The sequence below is a fragment of the Lagopus leucura genome, unplaced genomic scaffold (assembly GCF_019238085.1).
Source record: "Lagopus leucura isolate 7727_CA_CO unplaced genomic scaffold, USGS_WTPT01 Super-Scaffold_100016, whole genome shotgun sequence".
Taxonomy (NCBI): domain Eukaryota; kingdom Metazoa; phylum Chordata; class Aves; order Galliformes; family Phasianidae; genus Lagopus; species Lagopus leucura.
The window spans coordinates 9,246,617-9,267,497 of NW_024962270.1; the positions used below are offsets into that span (position 1 = coordinate 9,246,617).

General features: G+C 45.5%; 2 protein-coding genes across 2 annotated transcripts; one reads left to right on the forward strand and one right to left on the reverse strand.

Annotated features, from left to right (window-relative positions):
- Positions 1-2,467: 2,467 nt before the first annotated feature.
- Positions 2,468-14,655, reverse strand: LOC122182959. Its single transcript, XM_042876657.1, has 11 exons — positions 14,632-14,655; positions 10,866-11,026; positions 9,103-10,557; positions 8,181-8,273; positions 7,518-7,622; positions 6,742-6,851; positions 6,094-6,288; positions 4,751-4,913; positions 3,788-3,953; positions 3,546-3,640; positions 2,468-2,976 (listed from the first exon to the last, which is right to left on the reverse strand). Exons 2-11 carry the CDS (start codon positions 11,020-11,022, stop codon positions 2,891-2,893), a joined length of 2,625 nt encoding a protein of 874 aa, XP_042732591.1. The 5' UTR covers positions 11,023-11,026; positions 14,632-14,655; the 3' UTR covers positions 2,468-2,890.
- A 1,867-nt stretch (positions 14,656-16,522) lies between these two features.
- LOC122183089 (cis-aconitate decarboxylase-like) lies at positions 16,523-20,624 on the forward strand. Its single transcript, XM_042876852.1, has 5 exons — positions 16,523-16,817; positions 17,982-18,169; positions 18,333-18,425; positions 18,692-18,897; positions 19,706-20,624. The coding sequence occupies exons 1-5, from the start codon at positions 16,523-16,525 to the stop codon at positions 20,622-20,624; spliced, it is 1,701 nt and encodes a 566-aa protein (XP_042732786.1).
- The last annotated feature ends 257 nt before the right edge of the window (positions 20,625-20,881 follow it).

Below are 20,881 nucleotides of genomic sequence, written 5' to 3' on the forward strand. Positions count from 1 at the left end.
CTTTCGCCATCTTTGTCTGCCATCAGTAGAAAGCATGCTCCTATGCTTTCTTATCTTGCCCCACTTATAACCTAAGTTGTAGATTTGTCTATAGCTCTGAAGTTGCAAAACGGTTCTTAATTTCAAACCTGACTTTCTCATCATCACAGTGTGTCAGGTGCTTTCCTCGAGGGCTGAGACATTCCAGCTGTGATTTACCTGCCAGATAGCAGCAGTGCAAGGTGAGAGCTGCTCTTGCCGCTGGAAAATTGTTTGCATAGAAAGGCTCAGGAGATCACAGGCAATACTTTGTCTTGGTTTACCAAATCCTGGGCTGTTTGTTGCACTAATCACAGCTTGTGGTGAAACACACATCCTTGCCTTGAGCCAAAATACTATGGACACTCTCTCAGTCCTGTGCCACCAGTATGGGGACTGTCTAATGTAGACATTGTGGAGGGGACAACACAGGATGAGACTTCCTGCCTTTTTTATTGTTATTGCTATAACAATTTATGGCCACTGTTGACAACCACATTTGTTTGGAAAGGTCAAGGAGTTTCTCAAATATTGAAACGTGGGAGAAATCCCATGCTGTGGGACTTCACCACATGCTTGAAGTCAAGCATATAGAATCACAGAATCATAAAGATTGGAAAAGATATCTAATATCATCCAGTCCAACCATTCAAATAGTCCAGTATGCTGGGCAATGGACCTCAGCTGGCCTTAAAGACATTTACTAAGTCCTTCAGAGTACTGGGGCTTGCAAGATCAACATCTCTTTGCACTACTCCAATGACCAGTTGTTAATAGTGGCTTTCTCTCCCTGTTTTTCTAATATGGATACACAAATCATTTATCTGCACATTTCAACTAAACATTCAGTGGCAGCATCCGCAGCTGGGATGCACAAGAACTACATGTAACTCTGTCCCCGTGAAGAAGCAGGGTTTTATTGCACTGACTTCTTGATGGCTTTGTTGCATGCCGCTTTGGGTCGGAACCAGAGAGAATTATAGCATTTTGCAATATCCCCAGAAATCCCTACTGTTTCGTCTCAGCCCTCTCTGTCTCCCATGGTTTCCTGCTTTCCTCCCAGCTGGCCCAGCCTTGCTCTGGCTTTCCCAGCATCTGGGTTCCTGATGCCAAATGCAGCTGAACCCTCTGACCTGTGCTGTGAAGTGCTTGAGGGACAGAGAAGGGAGATTCCCACTCCAGGACGATCTTGCCCTGGGGAGAAGGTGACACATGGACTGGTCATATAGCTGCTATGCTAGCTGATGGCTCACCAGGGCATAATATGTGCTTGTGTGTGGAAGAAGGCTACTGTGTGTGCAGAGGCTTGTTTAGCTGTCTGAGGGTATGTGCAGGGAGGGGAGCATGACTTCACTCCTCTTAGAGAAATTGGCAGGGGCTGAAAAACCAGAGAAGGCTGGGAATGCCCTGCAGTGCCCAGCACAGCCTACAGTGAGTGCCCTCGGCAGAGGGTACAGGTGGGTTTTAGGGTCAGAAGGCTCCAGGTTGCAGCGTCAAGGGTAGTCTGTGCTCAGACCTGAGGAACAGATGCCAAAGGCTTTCAACTGGGACTGTGGGTAGTGAAATAACATCCATCACCTGGAGCCAGAGTCAAAGCTGCTATTTATGGGGACTTCTGAGCACAGGCTAAATGGCAGGCTGCACCTTGAGGAGAAGCAGAGGGACAACAACCCCCGTGCCAAAGCAAGCTGAGCACGCTCAGAACCAGAGTCAGTGTTTGTTTACGTGTTCATAATGAGGTGTGGGAGGAATGCAGCCCCAAAAGCCCCACCAGGTTTGGCTGCTCAGGTCTTGGAGAAGCATCTGGTGATCTGGGAGGGAGGGAACTCCTGCTCTGATGTGACCCTGGGGAGAAGCCCACGAGAAGCAGAAAAGGATACTCCAAAGCTATGATAAAGGGGAGCTGGAAAGGGGCTTGTCCCTTGGGTGGTAGGAGGTGGTGTTGCATGCATGCCAAGGGAACAATCTGCCTGCCCAGAGTAGGAGGGAGGAGAAGGAACAACTGTAGGGAACTGGCAGAGATCTGCTGCTTGGACACTGCTTCTGGTACAGGGAAAAACATTACAGAAACCCTCCAAATCTGAATTTCATATCTGTGTTTTGAAGCCAGCCTTTAAGCCCTAGCTCATTGTTTTTTTAATAAGGATTGTCTTCTTTAAAAGTGAATTCCCTGATTTCCCCTCAGCCTCCATTTACCGTGGGCCCACATCAGCTGTTGCTTTCTGCATTAAGTACCCCAAGACCAGCTGGGAGGTGTGCTGGTCCAAGCAGGGAGTGGCTGTGAGGATGCCAGGGCAGGGCAGGGGTGAATAACTCACTGTACACCCTCTGTCAGGAGTGTGCCTTCCAATATTTATTTCTTCCCCTAGCGCTTAGTGGTAGAGCTTTGCAGTTTTTGGAGGATGAACAGTTTGGTGGAAAGCAACTGAAAGCCAAAGTCTTTTCCTTATGTTCCAAAAAGAGGATTTATTTAGTTGAATTTAGCTGTTTAAAATACACAGATCTGAATGTTGTAGAAGGGAGTATACAAGCAGCATGAAGTCCGCAGTCCAAGGCACTCAGGAAACACTGGCACTCTGGGAATTCCTGCAGTGCAGCATCAGCTCCTGATCCTGCTGGCACTCTGTGGGCAGATTTCCCAGCGGTTTCAGGCACTTACTGTAGATAAACAATTAATAGCCACAGAATGCTCCCAGCAGAGACACTGGATGGGAAAGTGCTGCTGCTTCCCAAGGTGCATGTTTAGTTAAGTTCTTGATTACAGAAGGTATGGCTTTCACAAGGCCAAGTGCTCCAGCGAGGTTTGGGATTCATCATGTCTTTTTGTGAGAGTAGATGCTGTTCCTTTGCTCAGGTGAGGTTTTCTTTGGTGTCAGACTGCTCTGCTCTTTACTCTTTCAAATATCTGCATCACCTTGCCTGCTGGTATGCAGCCTTCTCTCAAGATGGTGATGCCACCTTCCCAGAACAAGAATGAGAAAATTAGGATAATTCCCAGAGGGGGAAAGAAAGGAAAAGGGATTATGTTCCACCATAAACACACTGAACCAGTAAAGCCATCTAGATGCTTAGTGCCTCCAAATAATAAACTTTGTCAGAAATAAAGACGCCCACCAACACAGCGCTGAGTTCAAGAGTTCAGTTTTTTACTAAAGAATCCCACCCAAATGATGACCCAGAGCCAGCAAACAAGACTACAGTTGGTGTTTCTACACTGCTGTGGATTACTTTACCTTAATGCTGGGGTCTACAAGGAACGTATGCCCTTCCTTTCAGAAGCATTCACCCTCACACTTGAAGCATTTTCTCTCTTCTAAGGCAAATTTTGAGGCATAGCTTTGCTTCTGACTGCCTCATTCTGCCAAAACAGAGGCCCTCCAAAGACATCTTTTGTCAACACGTTTGCAAAAGTCTGAGCACACAAGACCTGTTACTCTTTGAGAACACTGTGCTGCCAGTTTGATATTACTGAAAGGAATGGGAGCAACCCTGGAATATGCTACTGGAAAGATGCTTCTGACACTCACTTTCATCAATCCTTGTGCAGTTGACCACAGTTGATGCTACCACTTCATCAGATTCTCCATCGCAGAGAACACCCTCCAGCTTATGGCCAAGACGCCTGTAGGGAAAAAAGAAAGAAAGTGGCATGGTACTTCATACTGCCTTATGCTGAAGTTCCTCTCAACACACAGCATCAAATCATGATGGCTGCCCGCCTGTTGGGTGGTTTGCAGAGCAGTAGAAATGCAGTGAACAGGGTACTCACGAGATGACCATGTTGTGATGCGTGCTGTCAACCTCTCCACTAGGGTTAGCAGATGTGATTGCCAAAGGCCCCGTCATGTCAATGAGGTGCACCAGGACAGTCAGGTCAGGCACTCTGATCATTATACTATCTTGAGTTCCCACTCTGCTGTAGCCTTCTCCAACTCCTTGAAAGACAAGCAGAGGATGCTGAAAGAGGTTTACTTGGCAAGACATTGTTGGAATACTGCCTACTCTCCTTGCAAGTGACTCTGCTCCATACACCAAATAAAATGGCAAGACTCCTTGCACAGTTTCAGAAAAGCAGCACATTTGATCAGAAATCAATGAGTGCAGCTCTAAGATTTTGGGAGTAAGAGAATAGTAAGAATCAGAAGGGAAAATCTCACAACCTCAGTGGCTGCAGATCAGCGTAGCTCTTTTCATAGATAATGGATTTACCTACATCCAAGAATCAAATTCTTTGCGATTGTTTCCCACCTTCCCTACCCTTTGCCACACACCTCCACCAGGTTAGCATGCATAACTCCTAATGCATAATTGCTTCTCTGTTTTCTAACCTACCCATTGATTCCCAGAAACCAAGTCTAAGTGCGAATCATGCTGTTTCTCACCGTGTTTTCTCTTAGTCCATATGTCAGGAAGGAAAAGGGCCCAAGTACATCCTTCTGTTCTGGACTGCTCATCTCTTTTTGATCCTCCACCCAGGGCTTGCTCATTCCTAGTTAACAGCAATGAGCTTGCAAGATGTGACCCTCCCAGGCTGATGAGCCTCCCTTTCTTTGAGTCTGACTGGATTAAAGAGACCATCATGCTGGTTCTCATTGCCTATGAGTCATTCCAGCACTTTAACATCCTACGCTTCACGTAGTACTAAGATGTGTAAGAGATGTTTTCTCCCTTGACATCTCAGAGAGTGTATGGATTGCTGAAATCATGAAAGGTGTTGTCCTGTTCAACTCACCTAACTTCTTCAGCCACTCTCCCTTCTTGATAATGCAGCCAACACCACCTGGGTAAACATTTTCCATGAATTCCCAGAGCAGTGGGCTGATGGGGGGAGCAGCTGCTCGCAGCTGATCCAGGTTTGAAATGAAGATGCAGATGGGCTTCTCTTGAGGCCTGTCCTACAAAAACAAAAAACAGAAACAAAAAAAGTCTGCATCGAGAAGATCTAAGCCCACTGGAGTCCTAGTCTGTATACTGCCTAGGGACCACAGGCTCCAAGCAAGTAAGGCACTCTCTCTGCTGAAAAAGCTGAGCAGAGGAGGGGACTGCATGCTGTGATTTGTGCCACAGCTCAATCTGCATGTGCAAACTGAAGAAGAGAGAGCACAGTAGGCTGCTCTTGGGATCTTGGCAGGATGCACCCAATTCCCCTGCTTCAGACACAACCAATGCAGGCAGGGCAACATTCTTCTCATTATCAGTATTTTTAATATACCAGAGTCCTGATTTTCTTCTAACTTATGCTGGTATAAATCAAGAGAAAACCCAACAGGATGGTGGAAGGGGAATCTAACCCCCTGAAACTGGTATCTACATGACCACTTCTTTAGTTCTTTGATGCTTTGACATAAACTTGTTGTAAAGTGAGCGATGATATGGAAGGAAAATAAAAGAGCTCACAAAGCAGTGTCATTTCAGTCCTCAGCTGACATCACTTTCAGCAGGGCCAAATGACTAAGGAACTGGGCATGTATTTACATTCTGTTTATATTCTCTCATTGACAAGGAAGGTTAGCATTGGCACCAAAGCAGGACAGAAAAGACTGCCTTTGTTGCTGATGTTCACACTAAGTGCCAGCTGAGATAGTCTGTTATGCTTATTTCTCCAGGCTAGCCAGGAAATTGCCTCATGGAGAACAGAAGGGGCCAGGCTGCAAAAGATGTATTTAAGGTGCAAACTTTGGGTCTTCTTCCAGCACTGAATGTCTCCCAAAGTCTGGGCAAGTTTAAATCTGGGATTTTGATTCAGCACTTCATAAAGCAGAGAGGACAAATACAGGTTTGGACCCACTTAGGAACATGTCAAGGCTATTTGAGATTGGGTTTTTGTTTTGTCCCCTTCAGTGAAGCAGAAAGTTGCTAATTCCCAGTGCTATACACCCAAATCAGTGAATGCTCTTCCTGCCAGTTGCTCAGCTTAAAAAAAATGATCCATGGTCTTTTGTGAAGCTCTTGCTAGACTCTATCTGCTCAGTTCTGAATCAGAACAACTTGGAAGAAGGGGTTCCCATTTCTCTTTGCATACATTACTGATCTATGGGATGCCAGCAGTACAACAAGTCAGTTTTGTATCCGCACCTTGATTCTGTAGACTTTCTCAATGGCTTGAGGGTGTCTGCAGGAGGCTGCCAAAGCATACACGGTGTCTGTTGGGACCCCACACACTGCCCCTGTGTTCAGCAAGTCAGCGATGGTCCTCAGGCCACTGGTACAGTGGGACTTGGGGCAGATGCAGGGTGGGGGATCTTCGGTGTTCTTCTTAGAGTTCTCAGCCTGGCAGTAATCAAAGCCATTAGCATGGGAATAAGCCAGTATGTCAAATACAGGGGATGATCTGTCCCTGTTTGTTGCAGGGGAATTGGACTAGGTGACCCTTAGTGGTCCCTTCCAGCACAGATGATTCTATGATGTGGTCTCCTTGAACACAGACATCTCACTGTGCCATTCTCTCTTGGCCTCAAAGGGCAGAGGCAGCACTTTAAGGTGTGCTTCACCTAAAGCAGGTGACATTAATCTTGTAAGTGTCCCAAATTTCCATACACATTATTCCTAATGGAAAGTACCTTGTTTTTAGCTCAAATCTTCCTACAGCAGTACTGTGACAGGGATTTCAAATGGCAGTCAAAGAAAGGGAGATAGAAACTTGCACTCCTCTAGGCAAGACTGAATACCTTGGAATATTCTCCTAAGCAAGGAAGCTACACCGTTATGCAAAACATCTCTTACTGTGAACAGAGAGGGTCCCATCATCATCAGGTCCTTCCCAAACATGCTGTTAGCAAGTGATGCTGTTGCTCCGTAGAAGCAGATGATGCTGAAGATGCATAACATTACAACTGAAAATCAAACCACAGAAGGTCAAAGGGAGGAAGAGTGCTGGCAAAGTTTTATTTTCTTTTGTGTCTGGTCTTCCCAGAATTGCAAACTTACTTCAGCTTTTCCTGTCACACTACATTTACAGTCCAGCACATCTGTGAGTCTAAAAATTCAAGGCATTTCCAGGCTGGTCTACCTGACTTTTTTTTTTTTTAATTTGCTGGTGGAAAACCTTTTAAAAAACATCTTTCTAAAGCCCTATGTATAATTTCAAGTCAGTCTCACTTGCTACAAAGCCAGAATTTGAATAGAACTACATCCATTCACGTCAATGGCATATTTAGTTCACTCCAAGTCTTGGCTCACCAAACAACTACTAGAAAGTAGAATTGTACAGAACTTCAGGAGTTCATCTTGATTCAACAGTATCTGCCATACTAGATGTTTATTAGGGTGCCCAAGGAGCTGCAGATGGTATGAAGGAACATTTCCTCCTGCAGCCATGGAGCCAGAAGGCTCAGCATCTGCAGCTTGCACGTACTCAGTCTTCTAGGGGAGATCACACAATCTTTTGCTTGCTTGCTTTTCTCCATACTGAACTGATGCAGAATATTGCTCCCCAAAGACAGACCCACTCACTGCACCTGCTGGGTGAAGGTTTGAGGACAAGTTCACCTACAACTCACTTTCAAATGGCAAAGGGAGGATCTCCAATGTGAAGAGCAGAAAACAAATGGTCAGGAGCTCCACTGCCAGGGTCATGCAGAGAAGCACCATGTTAAAAGAGGAAGCTGTGGAAAGAAATATAAACAGGACTGACCCACATCAGAGAAATGCCTGTAAAAATGTGCGTGAAACATCAGAAGTGTTCATAAATGAACTTAATTGTATCCGATCCGACTTCCCTGTTCACAGAGATATGGATGTGGTTTAGTTAGCCCTTGGCTTTCAGGAGACAAACTGCCAAGCTGTTCATCTGCCAGTACTCTGTGCTCACATGGAAAACAGTTATCGGAGAGCCAAGAAGAAGCTGATTTACAGCAGCTGGGCTGGAGTTTGACTGTGGTTATATGCCAGTGGTCCAGTCCGTCTAACACTTTCACCTCATTTGAACCGTTTATTTTCTTTGAAATATTCTTCCTTTCCCTTATGACTGTTTCTTCTAAGCCCAGCTCAGCTTCTGTTACTGGCTGTGGGCAAAACATTTCAGTTCTTGCCTAATTGGTGTCACAGAGAGAGCTGAGGCTCCCTTTCTTGTGCACTTCCTCCACAGAGTGCCCACAGGTGAGAAAAGTGATCTGGCCCCAAACACTCCACAACAGTCAATCATCTGTGGTACTGAGACTTACCTAAAATCATTAAAAAAGCATTGAGCACCAAAAAGGCAATAGCACCAGCAGTAAATCCTTCACTGTTCCCCGCACCAATATTCATCAGGTGGCCTGAAATAGGACCAGAATGTTTAGTTGAGAGCAAGCCATTAACAGAATGGCATATCTGCAGTTCAAGTTAATTGACAGTGATTGCTGAGAAGTATCCCAGTGGATTGAAACCTATTGTATCTGTAGTGCAAACTAGTTCAGGTATTAACCAAAGAACTGGTGATGATTATCATAAACCCTGATGATTTTATTTCCAGCTTGTAAAAGACAAGAAAATCTGGCTGCAGAGACTAATAGCTTCCTGCCTCTTAGGCAATAGCTATAAGTTTTCCCAGAGGTACTCATTTCAATAGGACCTCGCAGGGAGGCCATATGAAATGCTTCTGAACATGGTGCTGAATAAGGGTCATAAAGCTCAGGCATTTTGAGATCTTGTTCCATGTCTACAAGCAGCTAAGATGAATTGCTCCAGGCTTTTGAAGCATAAATGCAGAACCTGGAATATTCTGCCGCCTAAGAAGTGTGTAATGAACTGTTATTCTGAAATAACCGTCCTGGGGCAGTCTGAATGTTGTCTCACAACAGTTTAGCAGGGAAATCTTTACCTCAGTTGGGATCAAAGAAAGACATAATTCAGACTCCTGTAGTTGTCAGAGCACCAAGTAACTGCATCAAGGGCAATTAATTGTGTGAGTATAAGCCAGGTTGTTTGGCCATTCCCTGTTTTTTTTTTTTCTTTTTTTTTTCTTTTTTTTTACAAGAAGAAATATTGGTAATTTTGAGTAAATCTTCTGGGAGAAGGAATTATACAAAAGAAATCAAACAGAGTTTTCCTAAAAGCATCTCTTAGTTTTGGGACAGCCAAATAGAAAGCCTGGCATTTTGTTACCTGCAAACCGAAGCCAGGTCCATGCTCCCCAGAAAGCAGCATAGCAGAGTGGGAGAACACAACCAAACCTTCTGCCTCCTTGAACCTGGATCCTGCAGATGTACAGCTGGATTATGGCTCCTGGGATGAGCACGGAGGGTATGGACAGTTGCTGCCTGTTGGGGTCACTGAGAGTACCCTGAATGGCAGAGACTGCTGCCAGGCCATTGCAGATGTAGAACAAGGCATCTGGCACTTCAGCTTTGGTGCCACTTGGGAGGTTCTTGGACCTAGTGAAGCAGATTTTGGCAGCCATCAGTGTGGTTTGAAGAGCTGAACTGGACATAGCTTGTTTGCCAACTGGAATCAAAGCCTTCTCCCCAATGGAATTGATAAGGCTGGCAAAAGTGGCATACATTGAGAGAGCGGTGCAGAGGCTACAGGCAGCTCCAAGGAATGGGTAAGCACCCGACACTGGGATCTGATGGATGAAGGCAGACGTGAGGATGATGAAAGAAGCATTTTGCAACATCTCCAGCGTGTCTTTGTGGGTTGACATCAAAAACAGCATGCAGGCAACAACCAAGAAGAACCACCCTCCAAACATTCCCAGCCTGCTCTCCTGAGCTTTGCCTGGCTCGAGGAAGGCGGTGAGTACAAACTCTTCCCAAGACATTACCAGCCAGAGGAGGCTGTGGGCACCAAACTTCGTAGTGTAGTAGACGTCTCCTCTGAGATAGCTGTAGAAGCTGGAGAGAAGCTGGCAGCTGGAGATTATGGATATCCACGCTGCTCCAACACAGAAGGTCTTCATGTACCCAAAGAAGTAAAAAGCAAATATAAATGGAGAGACAGTGTCACAGATGTTGCCTAGGGCCATTGGCTCAGCATACTTTGTATTCTTTTTCTTCTCTTCCCCAATGGCCTTGGAAGAGCTCTTCTGTGCTGACCCCAGTAGCAAGACATTGAAGAGTGGATGCCCAAAGCCTGGAAGGATGTACCGCTGCGTGATCCCCTTCAACAGAAGAGCCATCGCACCATACAACCCACACAGGACAATGACAAGCTCAATGACACCTGACACTATCAGGGCCCACTGGCCAAACAGTGCAACAGCTTCAAACACCAGGGCAAGAGCAATGGCCCCAAATATGAAAGGCATGATGTAGTTCACTGTAGCTGAGCAGAAGGAGAGAATAAAGGAAATGGAGATGTAGGCCACAAGCCCTGCCACTGCACTTTGGCTGGCAGAGAGTTGTGTCGTGGTGGAGGACAGGAGTTGACTGGCATTCCCCGAGGACAGTGTTATGTTCTGCAAGGGGGGATAAGCAGCTGAAATGATGCGTGTGGCTCCGTAGCTACTCCACAGAGCAGAGAAGGTGAGAAAGGCTGCGCCTCCAAGGTGGTCGTACTTCCGGAAGGCAAGAAATCCTGCCAGGAGCTGGACAAAGCCTCCAATCAGGATGAGGTGGACACCTGAGAGACACAGCAAGACATCAGGAGGGAAGCAAGCCACAGGAAGACCAAACACCTAGGGACATCCCGCCACAGATCCCACAAGTGACATTTGTGCCAAGCCCTGTGGCCTCTATCTTTTCCTCAGCTCTCATCCTGACGACAAATTTCCGTGCCGAGCCTTGTTGTGCAGCTATGGAGCCCCCCGGTATGCTCAGCAGGAGGAGTGGGGCCAGTCTGGTTTGGATCTATGGAGTCTGGGGAATGGCACGTGAAGGGTTCAGACCAGACTGCTGGGAGAGGTGTCCCAAATGAGCCTTGTCACCCACCTGCGAGGACATCCTCTGCTCCCTGCGGCCCAAGGCCTGTGTGTGCTGTGGCAAAGTTCTGCAGGCAGAGGAGGAAGGCGCTGACGACGTTTGCCAGGAGCCCCAGCACAGCCGGCTCACTGTAGAAGACAGCTGCAAAGCCCGCCGTGCTCACCATGGCCCTTTCAGACAAAACAACAATGTCAGTGGTCACCCCCACAGCCTCACCGTCTCTCCACATGTGTCTGCGTCTAGACCAGAGTTCTTCGGCCTCGGGCGCTCAGCCAGAGTCCAGAGCCTTGCCCCTGCTCCAAAAGGGAGAAGCTGGTGACAGGCTCAGGTGTTTCCAACATGCCTCCCTCCTCATCATTTCGGACAAAGGCTCCATTCAAAGAACAACTTTAGGTGCCTACTTTCCAGAGGCCTATCCAGAAAAAACACACACAACCTATTTAGGCGACAAAGATTTCTGGCAAAAACATGTTTAGGTGCCCCAAAGCATTGCAGGTGGTGGTGATGGTTCCAGTCTTCTCTTCTCTGAGCTGCTGGAGATGGAGAGGAATGAATAGCCTAACACAAATGAACAAACATTCAGATTAAACCCACAAAGTATTTTTGAGCCAATTCAGGACATTTCTTATCCACTGTTACAGACAAACAGGCAGGCACTGCACACACATACACAGTCTCCCTTCCAGATGGAATTTTCCAACTCCATCCCTTTCTTAAAACCCCAGTGACTAAATAGTCTATTTTCAAACCCTTCATACTTCTGCCATTAACTCGTCTATTTGTAAGCAGCCCCCACATTTCCATTCCTCTGCACTCCTGGGTACCATGAGCTGGAGTTTGCTCTCTGGAGGTTTTTGTTAGGAAACAAGGATGAAAATAAAACAGTAATGTTCTTGCTTTTTTCTGTATTTTTAGAATATTTTGTGACCTAAATGAGCTGGAAAGGGAGAAGGTGATGTATTTCATTCTCAGCCATTCCAAAAAACCTTTTGGAAAGAAAAGAAAGCAGGGCTCCTGTTGATACGGGAAGTGAGGAGGAGTGAAGGGAGCAGATTCTGCACCACCCAAAGAACAATTGTGTGAATATTAATGAACCTGAATCCCAGTGTCTGCTCTTAAACACACAGTATTCCTGGGCAGATAGGTACTATTTTGCAAATATCAGGCTTCCAAATTCTTTTGTTTCATTGAAAAACGAACATTTTTCTTCTATTTATCTTAAAGGATGCAATTTTCACAAGAAGAAAGAAAGGTATACAATCCGTATTGACTCGTAACAGCTCTGAACAGATTTGACAAATTAAACTCTCATGAAATTTGGAGAGGAAACATGTCCCATCTCTGGGGAACAATTAATTCGTTTGATTGTTTGCTTGCACTAAAGGTTGGGCTTTTCAGTTCAGAAGGCTGTGCCGTGTCACAGTGCTGCAGAAGGAGCTCTCTCTTGTAACATCAAACACTGGTATGAATTACTGACCTGAAGGAGTCCCTCAGAAATGATGTGTGCTCAGAAGCATCAGATCAACAGCCACCTGTGCACTCCATGAGGTTCTTACATTTTATAAGGCACTCTTACACTTTATAAGGCAGCTTGATTTCAGTGGTTATATTTGGAATAGGGATACGATACTAAGTTCCTCCAGATGTTTCACTCTGAAGAAGCTCAGACAGCAACTTTCTAGGCACTCTGTTTTGAATTGGACTCTGGAGGAGGGTGAGAAGGATTTTATGGAGGAAGATGGGCTGGCTGGGTGGCTGCCTGGCTCAAAGGAGTGATTTCCTATTTGCACTCACTTGGTTTGTGTAATTAACCGTGGTAGCAGTTTTAGAGCCTGCAATAGTTTGGTTTTGGAAGAGAAGACAACCCATAGGGCTGTTTCCCTCTGCTTGCAGTGCTCTCCTTTGTAGGACATTTGAGAAGTACCCAAATGTGCTGTATCAGGGCACCAGGCGTAAAGGGAAAGGAAAGAAGAGGATTTAGGTCAAGATACCAAAAGAGGATGATGAAGGAACTTCCTTTGGGTGAAATAGTTTTGGGGCTGGAAACAGCTACAGACCTGCTCTGCTTGCATTGGGGACACAGACATGTGCTCCCTGCCTTATGAACATTTCAGCAGCTGGGAGGCAAAGTCCATAACCTCCTCCCTTCATTTCGGGCAACATAAGGACACACCAAATTAATCTCACAGCATCAATAATGGGCTGCACCAAGACTTGGAGAAACAAGGAAACAGTGGTGTTTTCTTTTTGAAATATGCCCAAGCCTTGCTTGTGCCTACAATGAAGTCACTCATCAGTGCTGTTGCTGTACAGCTGCTTCCTCCAGCACTTTGTAAGGACCAGCTTCTCCAGTTCAGCACAGAAAATGGATAGCACCTTTGCTCCCTGCTTGGTGCAGCAGAGAAAGGAGAGATCAAGTCCTTCCTTGAGATTCACACAGTGTAGCTCTTGAGGTGACAGTGGTGTAGGCAATGCAGGGTGGTGTGGCGGCAGAGGAGGACGTGGGAAATCTCGTTTTGCTGTCTGAGGGCTCTGTGTACAGGGTGGCAGCCAGCACAGCCACTGCCCAGGGAACCATGAGGATCAGTGGGGGCACTGCCAGGCCTTTCCAGTTGTTGGCTTACTGAATGGATGCCCAGCCTGGGATGATCCTTGGGCAGCAAGAGCAAAGCCGCAGCCACCAATCTCCTCCACCTTCTCTCCTTTTCCCTCTTGCCCCAGGCATGCTCCAGCCTTAGTCTTGCAGTAGCTGGCGAGGTCCTGCCTCAACCACTGCTCTTCTGCTCTTTTGTGTACAGCCATGCCACACAGCTGTAGCCTCAGAGCACCCTGTCCCCTACAGTAAATCTCCATCATGCCCTCCAGAAAAGGCCATTCTGCTCTGATTCCCCACCCCACCTTGCCTTTACACCTGTGCTTTGCAGATATCACTGTGTTCAACTGCTTCACACTGACTTCTGCTACTCGTGCTTGTTTTCCTTGCCTAGAGTTAATGGGAATATGCTGGTGTCAGGACATCTTCTCCATGGAAGGCTGGAGCAAGGCTTAGCATGCCATTGGGTGTATATATATAAGTACAACATTAAATTTTCAGACACTTATTCCCCAGTGGCACTTCACAATTGGTTTTCCATCCCACCTTATTAATGATAACCAACGTTTACGTAGCTCCGAGAAAATACTGTCTTTCAAGATAAGCATGTTAAAAAAATGAAATTCAATGCCTTTTGGATAAGCACATAGCAAGATTAACAGTGCACTATGAGGCTACACAGCTGCAACAAATATTACAGCCCTGCCTTTTGTCTGGTGGAAAACAGCACAAAGTTGCCTGAGAGACATTGCTGTGTTTGCAGTGACCAAGGTCTCGTAAGTATTTAGTAAAAAATTCAACCTGGCTTTCAACACAAGATGTACCACACCAAACTGATATCCCATACAGAATATGCAGAAAGTTAAATGTCCCCAAGAAGCACTATTGGCCAAAAGAACAAAGCTGTGGCATTTACACATGGTCCAAAGGTTCACTTGGGGATGAAAGTCCCCGATGTTCCCTGAAAGCCCCAGCCCACATTTCAGATCTGCAGTGAGATCTCAATGAACTGGCAGCACATGGCTGGCAATATCACACAGCTGGCTATTTGCTAGGAGGAGAATTAGGAAACGATTCAGCCAAATGATAATACAACAAATGTATTATTAAAAAAAAGAAAAAAAAAAAAAGCATGAAAGAGAAACACCAATGCCACACTTCTCCCTGTGCAGCTTGGATTACCTGGTTTGGTGACACTTCGGCTCAATGGGAGGATGGTCTTGTCCCTCTCATTTCCTGGTAGGTACCAGTTTTATAGTCCTCCTCTGGAGGAGGAGCCTGCAGCCAGTTGCTTCACATATTGGCACTTGTAGCATTTTGGAGACAGGAATTTCCTTGAACTTTGTCAGTTATTGTCCTAAATCTTTTATTATTTCCTGAAACCAAAGGGGTTTCCCTTCTGTTTAGCACAGAAAAACCACCCCTCCTCATCAATTCCCCCCACCCTCTTAGTCCCCAGAGGCTGATGTCATCTCACTTGAAATTCAGTTCAAAAAAAAAAAAAAAAACCAACAAAAAAAAAAACACACACACCAACAAAAAGCAAATTGCCTTTCAGAAGCATATATAAACCCTGACACCAAAGCACCTTTCAGACAAACACCTCTCCTAGCCCTCGAATAGAGCAGCGCAGAGCTGGGCATTAAGCAGTGGGAGCAGCCACCAGAATGGTCTTCTTAACTTTGCAGGTAAATACTATTTTGTGTACAGAACTTATCCATCTCCGATCTTTCCTTTCTCACTTTAAGGAGGTCTTGTCGCTTTCCAGGCGGTTCCCAGAGTGGTCAAAATTGTCATGGCATTAAATGGGAACCTGCCCCAATATTGACAAAACCAGACGGTTTTCGCAGACACTTTATTCACATTTACTAACCCCTTCCTTCCATGGCTGCTTCTTTTATACATCCCAAATGTGTTCTGCACGGTGCCGTGGTGGGATTGCTGTTTTTGGGATGTGCTGTGTGGTTCTGTCTCCTCCTGCCCGCTCGGAGCTGGTCCTGCTCGCAGCTGCAGGAGGATCCCGTGGCAAATCTGCTTGTCTGTGTGCCCCTTCCACTGCACTGCTCGATTTCCCTGGCTGTTCTTGGCACCCCTGCTGGGCTGAGCTTTGGAAAATATTTTTTTTTTTTTCTCCTTTAAATATGTCTGCTCTGAAAGTGAGCTTTATCCACTCGTTTGATCCGTGCCTTCCACTGCCATGTTAGAGGCACAACCAGTAAAACGGCTCCGAAAAAGTTCAGGCAGCTTGGGTGACAAATGATCTTTCTCTGTCTTTACTCTAGAAATCTCAGAAGTTCCTGGCAAGCTCCCGGCAAGTGCATAAAACTGCTGCTCACGGTTTGTATCCGTCTGCCGAACCCTATCCTTTCTTAAAGAGCATCTCAAGATAGTTGTGTACTTGCTAAGTATACTGAGATAATCCTCTCAAATTCTTGGAAGATAAAGTGTGCTCGGGGGTTGGGGGTCCTGTTACACTGATTATCGCCCTGAGTGGAACAAATGATAAAAATGTTGATTACCAGCCCTGTGCTTAAATGGAGACTTTAACTGGCTGAGAACCAGACTTTCCAAATTCTTACACTTTGGCCATAAATTGAAGAAATTTGAATTGCAGCTGTCATTGCATAGATTCCTAACTCCTGTGTTTTCCCTTACATCTTTCTCACATCTGACCTTGCTCTTAGCGTTACTTGAAGAGATTCTCTGATTACTTTCCCTGTCTCACAGCTGCATACAGCTTCCCTCTTCAGACAAATCGAGCATGGCTGGGCGGTGCAGCCCTTGGTCTGTTATAAATGTTGCTTATTAACTTCAATTTGAATGAGTTCTTAATGAAATAAATGCAATTTGTGGCACTTCAAACACTTGAAACAACAGAAATAATAATCCATGCAAATCCATTTGCTCTTAGCGAGTTTTGTTAGAACAGTCTCATTTTTTTAATTCAGTTCTGTAGTAGGGCTGTCATAGCAGGATGAAAACACTGCTGTCATTAAGTGTCTTTAATTGAAGGGTTAAAAAATATCACCGCCACAGTGACAAAGAGTAATTGATTACAGTAAAACAACATTTCATGGGTGCAGCGCAATTCCGGCATATTTTCCTCCAGCCTCTCCAATCCAATTGGAGTTCACAGTTTCCCCCTCCTCAAGGGCGTTGGTGCTCCCATTTGCAGTGTAAGGGAGATGCCCACAGGGAGGGCACTGATTTGGTCTGCAGAAGGGTTTTCAAACTGCTGAGTGGTACAGATTCCTATAGTGATCCATTCTGCAGAGCTGCTGCAAGGGGTGATTTTTTTTTTGTGAGTCACAGCAATGATGACATTCTCAGCTGTGTTTACAAGTGGATTTCAGACTCCCCGGCTCTAGGTGAGTCCAAACACCATTGCAAGCAAACTGTGAGTCAGTAGTCATGACATTTAAGAATGAATGCATCCTAGTGAAATTAGGGAATGGTCATTTTGTCTAATTGGGAAAATTTCTGTTTAAAAAATATGGTGTCATGTGTACTTGTTGATTTTGATGATGTTTCCTCTAAGGTGTTGAAAGAAAGTGTTTTTATTTTCTTGATTTACTCATCTTGACTTTTTCATGTATTGGTTTCATTTGGTTTCATTTGTCTTTTATTTGTATACATGCATCTACCGTACCAGCACGCACATTTATAAATACATATACGGAGTTGAAATCATGCAAATACTAGCTATAGTGAATTTTATAGTTTTCCTACTCTCATGTAAGCCTCTCATAATTATAAATATTATTAATATTATTAATATTTAATTATTATTAATATATGATTTATATTATAAATTATAGTGGATCATAATAACTGTAACTCTATAAATTCATCAAAACAAAGCAATTTGTCACTGAAATAAAAATGGTTCCAAATTGGATATTTTCCATAGAATTGTAACACCTTCAAAGATCTGGAAATGGTGACTTCCAAGTATAAAGGTGCCAATAGTCAGTGCTATCTGCCCATATCTACCTTACAGGTCATAAATACAGACACTAACTTTTCTGTGGGAAGCTGAATGTGTTCCTTCCTACCTAACAGCAAAGGTATAAGATGGAGATAAACTTCCCCTTGAATACCAATCTCAGGTGATCTTCTGGTTTAATGCCCTTCTGAAACAGAGGCTATAAATCCTCTGATATTTTGAGCCAAATAACGAAAGGATATACAAAGGAATTTTTCTTCTTAAGCACTAGCATCCTTTTCAGTCCATAGGGCTCAAGAACTTTGCTTGCTGGCTGAGTCCAGACTCCTCACTCCTCACAGGACCAAGCTTATTGAAAAATCCAGGCTTGGGGTCTAATGCTGCTTGGCAAAAATAATGGAAGCTATAGCACATAATTGGGATGAAGTTCCAGCTATGTGACCCACTGGATATTCTGGCCACATCCTGCACTCTCCACCTGTCTTTCCTCTTCATTAATTTCAGTCAGACCAAAGGGTGAAGAGCTGTGAGCTGTCATTACATGTTCCATAGACTTTTAACCCCCTCCTCTCTTTTGGTGCTGCAGTGGTGGCCAGGAGTGCTCCAGAGGAGACCGTGACCAGCAGCTTTGCCTCCTTCATCCATGCAGTCCGACCTGAGCACCTGTCCAAGATCGTCCGTCACAGAAGCAAGAGAATGATCCTTGACAGCATTGGTGTTGGCCTTGTGGGCAGCACAACCCATGTGTTTGATATTGCTCTGAAGTACTGCCTGGTAGGAGCAGCTTCATATTACTGTGTATTTGTGTGGCCCCCACTGTGACCCCATCAGCACAACCATGACCTTATCTCATGGATACTGTAGGACTTTGCCTTGCAGGAGGGCATCATACAATCCTTTCTTCACTCAAGATCTAATCTGAATCTCCTTTTCACAGGAGCTGTACTCTTCAGTTGCCGTGAGCAATGTCTATGGCAAGCCTGGTGTGAAGCTGTCCCCGACTCTGGCTGCGTTCACTAATGGCGTTGCGGTAAGGCAGGCTTTTCCAGGAGAAATGCTGCTTTGCAGTAATTAGTATTACAGGAATACGTCTAGGTGCTTTGGAGGGACAATGGAAGCCAAGAAGTCATGGTTGGCTCTGTAGTCTTGCGAACTGTTTTTAGAGGGGAATAACCAGCAACCATAGGGATCTCTGCATTAGAGGTGGAAGTTGCTGTAGCCTCAGAGATATTAGCAAGGATCCCTTCAGCTCTCACCCATCCCACTATCATGTTCTTATCTACGTTTGCCTGACAGACTCACTCCATGGACTTTGATGATACCTGGCACCCTGCTACTCACCCATCAGGGGCTGTTCTTCCAGCTCTGCTGGCAGCTTCTCAGATGCTACCTCCAAACTCCAAACCCAATGGCCTGGATTTCCTGCTGGCATTTAATGTGGGCCTGGAAGTGCAAGGAAGGCTCATGCATTTCTCCACCGAGGCTCACAATATTCCCAAAAGGTAAATCTTTTTGTTCACCTAGTAGACTGGTGTGAATGGAGAGCTAGAAGAGCTAGAGCATGGTGTAGTAATTTCAGGAACAGAAACAAGCATAAGCATGCGACTTATCTCCCTGTGGTAGCTCATGCAGCTTTATGGGCTCAGTGCCACTGTACCAAGCCCTCTGGGGAAATGTCCAGGTCACAAACAAAAGCAGAGGTCAACCATATTTCCCCACAGACTCAACATGGCTACAAAGAGTGAGCATGAGAAGAGGGTTGGTGTGTCTGTTCATGGGCTTGCTCAGGGTTTTAAATGCCACTCTAAGACCGTCTGAACTCAAGATGAGGATGAAGTTCTGCTGAGAGACAGAGGCCAATTCTGACAGGGCTAACAAGGCACCACTTATCTCACGTTTATTTGGTGACCTTCAATGATCTTTGCCCCACAATAACCACCAAGACAACTGAGATTCTGGTGTGGTCCCAGGGAGATTCTGGTGTGGTCCCAGGGAGAACATCAACCAGGACATGGTGCCATCGGGCGTGTGGCATAAGGACACTTTATTTGTGTGGAAGGGTGAAATTTTGGGTGAAAATTTAGCAATATGGGCACAAGTCATGCCACCTCTTAGAGAGAACAAAAAAAAAAGCTTTCTGGAGATGGTAATCTTACTCTTCTTTCTCCAGTGAAGTTTCAAGCAGATGCTTAGTCTGCATATGGTAAATATTGAGTCATGAGAACCCCGTCCACCACAGATCCATGAGAGATTTCCACTGGTTGATTTCCATTGACACTTCCATGCTTATACCTGCAATTTCCCCTTTAGGTTCCACCCTCCTTCAGTAGTTGGTACTATGGGCAGTGCTGCAGCCACTGCAAAGCTGCTGTCTCTCAGCATGACCCAGTGTACCCATGCCTTGGGCATCGCTGCTTCACTCGCAGGAGCACCCATGGCAAATGCTGCCACACAAGCCAAGCCATTGCATATTGGGAATGCCACCCGCCTGGGCTTTGAAGCAGCACTGCTGGCTGCCCGAGGAATGGAAGCTAACCCTTTCATTCTGGATGATATCTCTGGTTGCTCTGGATTCAGTGCTTTTTACAGCATCTATCAACCCACACCACTGTCCACACCAAGCGAGCATCATGAGTTCCTTTTGGAGAAACAGGATATTGCTTTCAAGCGATTCCCAGCCCACCTGGGGATGCACTGGGTGGTGGATGCTGCCTTGTCCGTTCGGAACCTCTTCATCAACTATGCAGGGTCCTTCTCTCCCTCTTTGATCCGTACCATTGTGCTGAAGATCCCAGTGTCAAAGTACATCAATAGGCCTTTCCCCAACTCAGAACACGAGGCCAGACACTCCTTCCAGTTCAATGCCTGTACAGCCCTGCTGGACGGAGAAGTGGGCCTCAGCTCCTTCACAGAGAGCAGCATCCACCGGCAAGAGCTGAGGGAACTGCTCCACAAAGTGGTAGTGGAACACCCTGAAGATAATGTGGCTAATTTTGACAAAATGTATGGAGAGGTGGCAGTGCTCCTGAAGAGTGGAGATGTCCTGACAGGCAAATGTGACACTTTTTATGGGCACTGGAGGAAGCCTCTCAGCAGGGAATCACTCCTGAAGAAGTTTCGATCCAATGCCTCTCACGTGCTTCCAGAAGAAAAGGTAGAAACCATCATTACTATGGTGGACAATCTGGAGAACCTGTCAGATAGCTCCCATCTGGCCTATAGCCTGTGAAAGAATGTGTTTTTGACAAGGGATTTATCTCAAAGAAACTGATTCCTTTCTTTGTTGGTGCTTTACTATTCTTTTCCAGTGATAGGAAAGTTCTTATCCCTTAAAGTCAAAGTAGATGCGTTAGTATCACAGAAGTCCATGAGGCAAAAACTGTGTCTGTGTAATTAGTACACAGATTAAATTTGACTCAGTTGTTTCTGAGTAGCTGAAAGCTGACTACAGATGCCAAAACCTCCCATGGATCTATGAAAATCCTG

Excerpts from the sequence above, each read along its gene's own strand:
- LOC122182959 (XM_042876657.1), bottom strand. The coding sequence starts at position 11,022 with ATGGTGAGCACGGCGGGCTTTGCAGCTGTCTTCTACAGTGAGCCGGCT. Across the intron at positions 6,852-7,517 it reads CCTCCCTTTGCCATTTGAAA|TTGTAATGTTATGCATCTTC; the intron begins GTGAGTTGTAGG and ends TTTGATTTTCAG. Across the intron at positions 3,954-4,750 it reads AGAGTGGCTGAAGAAGTTAG|GAGTTGGAGAAGGCTACAGC; the intron begins GTGAGTTGAACA and ends TTGTCTTTCAAG.
- LOC122183089 (XM_042876852.1), top strand. The coding sequence starts at position 16,523 with ATGGGTGCAGCGCAATTCCGGCATATTTTCCTCCAGCCTCTCCAATCC. Across the intron at positions 18,426-18,691 it reads CGTTCACTAATGGCGTTGCG|ACTCACTCCATGGACTTTGA; the intron begins GTAAGGCAGGCT and ends TTTGCCTGACAG. Across the intron at positions 18,898-19,705 it reads GCTCACAATATTCCCAAAAG|GTTCCACCCTCCTTCAGTAG; the intron begins GTAAATCTTTTT and ends TTTCCCCTTTAG.